The following is a 5,243-nucleotide window of genomic DNA, read 5'->3' on the forward strand; positions in this document are numbered from 1 at the left end:
TGGTTGTGTTGCTTGCTTGTTGACAGAATTTTGCAAGAGCTGCAAATGAAGACTCGTCTGCTTGGAAGCATATCTTCAAGTGAAGGGAAGCTATATCCAATATAACAGAGCACTGCACATGTAAAAAATAGCTTTTATAGTTTGAGTTCAAAAAGTTTAGTCAGGACTTAACCTAACCAAACATAACCATAGTAATAATGTGTATGAAGCTACCTTCCACAAGTCCCATGACAAAGAGGTGTATAGATGTAAGTATGGTGATGGAAATCTTTGACACAGGACAAAGAATATTAGTATTATTTTATAACATTCTGGAAATTAAAAAAATGTTTCTTGGAATTTTAACCTTGTTGTGATATATGGTGGAAGGCCTACAAAATAAAGTTCAACATGATAGTGGCATAGTGTGTAGTGGTCATCATAATTCTTCTGCTAACAATGGTCCACTGCATATATTGTGTCAAACTAGAGCTTGCACTGGTTCTCTAGTTAAAGATAGAGGCACAGAGGTGCACAAGTTCTGTTGTCTGAAATGTATTTGTGAGAAAGTTGTTGGTCTTTACTTGAATGCTGGTAAATGTGTTAGCCACATGTTGACCAGTGACAAATATTTTGCAGATTTATTAAGATTTACTTAATATACACGGAGCCCCATGACTATAACAGACTCTGTTATAACATTGCAATGCTTGAATGGAATGTCTTAATATTAAAATATATGCCTTTTTTGTGTGTGTTTGTGTATGAAGTAATAGAGGAAGATTATGATGATAGAGATTTTTTCAAAATGATTTATAGTAGTGAAACTATAAAATTATATAATGTTTTTGGCTTCAGCAGCAACAAGTATATTAAATGTATTGTTTTATTAATTAAGAAGTGCTATTTATATGAATGTAAGTATCAAAAGAAGAGGGAGAAAAGGAGGGTGAATGGAAATGCTGTCCATAATTTAATTCATTTTATGTCTTTTCAGATGAACCAGTATGGTGATGGAACCTGTATATGAGAAAATAAAATTGATATTCAAAGGTAAAAGACATGGCAGTACCAGTCCTAAAGAAAGCACGTCAGGAATGCTCTCAAGATCTCTGCCCTGAAAGGACAAGTCTTCTGAATCCACAGACTATTAGAAGAGCAATTTTGAATGACGTGAATGAACCTTTAGTGTTCAAAGGCTACCTTAAGGGAAAGTGGAAGTGTTTAGAATGGGAGGTCAAAGACTGGGGTAGAGTCCTTGGGGATGACAACCTCATGTTTCGTGTTGGTGCGAGGGTTAAGGAGGGTGACCAGCTAAAGTCTCCACAGTGGGAGACAGAGTGCATGAAGGTGTCCATGAAATATTGTGACTTTTTAGAGTGGATAAAAGGTCAGAAGACATGTTTGAGTCAATGTGGGTCTCAGGTAAACTGCAGTACACATTGGGCCTATTTTGATTATTTTTACATGAAAGATTTAGAACACCCAGAGCACTTATTGGGAGCCATGGATTGGGGTACATTTGGTTTCACTGAGAGGGGATTAACTGATAGTACACTATGGATAGGAAGCACAGGTGCTAATACACCATGTCATATTGACACATATGGATGTAATCTTGTTGCTCAAGTAATGGGGAAAAAGAGATGGGTACTATTTCCAAAGTCTCAGTCAGAATACCTTTCACCCACACGTGTGCCATATGAAGAGTCAAGTATATACAGTGAAGTGGGCTTTCCTCGACCTAATACTTCTTCACACCCTAGATTGGTCTCGACCACTCCTCATGTAGTTACACTTGAGGCTGGGGATGTGTTATTTGTTCCAAATCAGTGGTGGCACTCAGTAGAAAATATAGAATTTGCTGTGAGTGTGAATACATGGATAGAGCTACCTTCTGATGATGATGAAAGAGTAAAGGAAGCCATTGTGATGCACCAGATTGGATCTCTGTGTCAGGGTATTGAGTCAGTTGATCTCATATCCTCAGCATTTAACCCTAATATGATGAATATGGCAACTATGACCTCTACAGATCTTCTTAACCTCCTAGTCCATAAAGTCTTCCAGAACACAGACACAGAAGGAAAACAGGAATCTAAAAAAAGTGAAGGTGCGCATACTGGTGTTTTTGACTGGACAAATGAGGAATGGTGTCGAAGTTATAACATAACCAGGGTTGAAAAATTACTGTTTGAAGACTACTATGGAACAAGTAGTAATTGTGAGCAAAAGAATACAGATTCTGAGAAAAGTGCAAAGAAATACAATAGTCTGCCAGATGAAATTCAGTTTTCTCACCTAAAGATTTTAATAGATGCTTTCACTGACCCACGTGTAATTGATCAGATGAAAAAGATTTTAGATGAAAAACTCCATGGCCCTTCATAATTACTGAGATTTAGGCTTATTTTACAACATGAGCTATTTGCTTTTATTACCGTGTTCAGTTTTGTTATATTTTAAGGATTGCTAACCATATTATTTTGTAATACCATTATGTGCTTGATAAACATTATTTCATTTTGCTGTATTTATAATGACATAATTTTGTATTCCAGCCTGTTGTGCTAAATAAAATGGATGAATCGGAATATCTTTCAAGAATGATAAGACTTGATTCACTGAATGATTTACACAGAGAAACATTTGGAAATGATAAATAAAGATTATGAATTGGCAAAGACTGTTGATCAAATCCTAGAAGTTCATGGAAGAGGATAAAGTAAAGGATAAGTGTAAAGTGCATCCATAATGTAATGAGAGACTCCATTCTTTGTTGTGTACTTTGAGAGGGACCAGAAATCTCATTGACCATGGCTGAGTGTGAAAATAGTGTTCAGACCTTAGCGTCTCTTTCTGTAAAGAAGAGCATTATGTTTCTGCAGCAACTTGTGTATCGTTTTGTAAATATCAAAGACATTGAGCCATGTGCTTCTTTCTTGAGGGACTTGCTTGCATCAATCCCACCCAATTTCCATGCAGAATTTCTTGATAAACTAGCACCAATATTTGACAATATTACAAATTGTGCTGTGGAAAATTGTGTCTTGGATATCATAGATGAGTTGGCTCTGATGCTGTTATCTCCATCCATAACACAGATAGATGTCGACAAGTTCATTTTCCCAACAAGAAACCCAGCCAAATACCTTAAAGCCTTAGAACATGCAACCAGTCTAAGAATGTTAATTAGCCAGAGAGAAAATGTATGGAAATATTCCATCAGTAAGTTTGAACTTCTCTCTTCTGCTTTGACAAAGATGCCAATGCTGAGACATCTGACTTTACATCATATTAAAATTCCTAGTAGTAAGATTAACCAGTTGTTACTGGGTTTAGCATCAAACAGTCCCCACTTGATATATCTAGATTTAAAATATGGGGCCTTAACTGACTCTGGCTTAGATCCAAACTCATTGGAAAAGTTTGGAAAAATTACTGATTTCACTGACTGCGTTCCTGCTTTGTTAAAAATGAAAAATCTTCATTACCTAAATGTCAGTGAGTCTTGGCTCACTTATGTTGGTGTGAAAGCGATTGTGAAGAATCTACCCCTGCGAAGATTGGATGCCATAGTGGAGGGAGGATATGATCTGCAGGCTGTTGTCATAAAAGACATCCTGATGTTACAGTCTGAGCCTCTTGTACTTCCCAGAACATCGTACTATGTTGCTCCTGAGGAACACAACATTCAGTATATATGCCAAGCATGCCCACAGTTAGAGTACATCATCATGCAACATTGTGGTGTTGGAGTGACAGAATCCTCCTTCCAAAGCCTCACCAGCTTACAGCACTTGAAAAAGGTCACCATTTGTGGTCTAGAGTGGTCTCTCCTCCATTCCCAGATTGCCATCAATGACGATCCTATGCCCATCAGCAATGTAGTGACAGAGGTAACCTTGACTGAGCCCTCGTGTGTGGATGCATACCACCTAGGGAGTCTGTCAGTCTGTTTCCCGCAGCTTACTCACCTTTGGGTATTGGGCTCGCAGAATGAGGAGAGTGATGTTCCCTGGGATGGAGTCAGAGTATTCACAAAATTGACACATCTTCATTATGAAGGTTCCCTGTTTATTGGAAAATTTGGGAGAATAGAGGTAAAGGAAAATTTAATGTTTTTTTTTTTTTTCATATAAGCTGTAAATTGTTTTTTAAGTAAGTATAGTAAATAAATATATCTTAGGATCTGTATTTGACAATTTACAAAATCTGAATATCTTCAACTGCTGAAATGTGGTCTTGTAGTATTCCAGCTTTTATTTCTTTTTGTCATGTAATTATTTCTTTGACAGAGGGAGCAAGGGCTACAGAATATCCTGGATGTTCTACTGGCTTGGTGCAAACAGCTTCGAAGCTTAACTTTATACACAAATTACCTGGAGAATCTCATGGTAAAGTTGATAGTAACTGCTGTATAGATTTGAGAAAACACAAAGATTTAACCAGTCAACTTATTCTTTAATATCAATCATAAATATTGTAAAATCTTAGTAATTATTAAAAAGATCCTTTGTTTTCAAGTTTTTATAACTTGCATTGTATATGAATTCAGTGAAAACTCCAGCTGTTTCTGTTTCTTTCATGGTTTTACAATGTTTATGTACATTAAGTTGAAACAATAATGATTTTTCTTTCCATTTACAGTTGCATTTTGCAGTGCGCAGAAATGGACTACGCAAACTCGAGGAGCTGAGGATAGGGTTGCAGCATGATTTATCAAGTGACACAATAATGCTTTTACTTCAAAATACTCCAGACTTACGGATACTTGGCAGGACTGATTGGTGGACAACTATGACTCACTTAGAGAAAGTTAATCTCATAAGAACCCTTAAATTAAGGTAAGTATTATAATGATTTTAAAGGCAGTGGGTTTAGAAAATACTTATATCCTATATGAAACTGGCACAAATAAAAGTGAAGATCTGAAAAAAAAGTAATGGATAGAGATACAAATTATTTATTATATTCGCAGCATTTAATATAATTTCCAGTAACTATAATGACACAGCCTGATATTAGGAGAAATATATTTCAGAGAATTTAAGCTCAGTTGTTCTGTGCTTCAGGATGAATTTTATATTTGGGTTCATATAAAGTATCTGATACTCCAAGACAATTCCAGATGCTGAGTCATCTACTTCCAGTGTAGAGATATTGCTTTTACATGTATCATTCTTGTCCAGGAATGAGATAGAGAAATGAAAACCAAAAGTGATAGAAAAAAAGATAAAGGAAGGTAATGGTGGTTAGGATTG

The 5,243-nt window shown here is 36.2% G+C and overlaps 2 protein-coding genes across 3 annotated transcripts in view; both read left to right on the top strand.

Annotated features, from left to right (window-relative positions):
• Positions 1-5,243, top strand: part of LOC119593983 — a 12,285-nt gene that overhangs the window by 2,481 nt on the left and 4,561 nt on the right. For both annotated transcript variants that reach the window (XM_037943005.1, XM_037943004.1), the window contains exons 2-5: positions 977-1,032; positions 2,541-4,082; positions 4,278-4,376; positions 4,630-4,826. In XM_037943005.1, coding sequence (XP_037798933.1) covers positions 2,796-4,082; positions 4,278-4,376; positions 4,630-4,826 — 1,583 coding nt within the window. In that variant the 5' untranslated portion in view covers positions 977-1,032; positions 2,541-2,795. The remainder of the gene's footprint in view (positions 1-976; positions 1,033-2,540; positions 4,083-4,277; positions 4,377-4,629; positions 4,827-5,243) is intronic.
• LOC119594233 (HSPB1-associated protein 1-like) lies at positions 1,042-2,370 on the top strand. The gene has a single exon (XM_037943303.1). It carries the CDS (start codon positions 1,042-1,044, stop codon positions 2,368-2,370), a length of 1,329 nt encoding a protein of 442 aa, XP_037799231.1.

This window comes from Penaeus monodon, chromosome 33, assembly GCF_015228065.2.
Source record: "Penaeus monodon isolate SGIC_2016 chromosome 33, NSTDA_Pmon_1, whole genome shotgun sequence".
In the NCBI taxonomy this organism is placed as follows: Eukaryota; Metazoa; Arthropoda; class Malacostraca; order Decapoda; family Penaeidae; genus Penaeus; species Penaeus monodon.

Coding starts and splice junctions, on each gene's coding strand:
- LOC119594233 (XM_037943303.1), top strand. CDS start 1,042: ATGGCAGTACCAGTCCTAAAGAAAGCACGTCAGGAATGCTCTCAAGAT.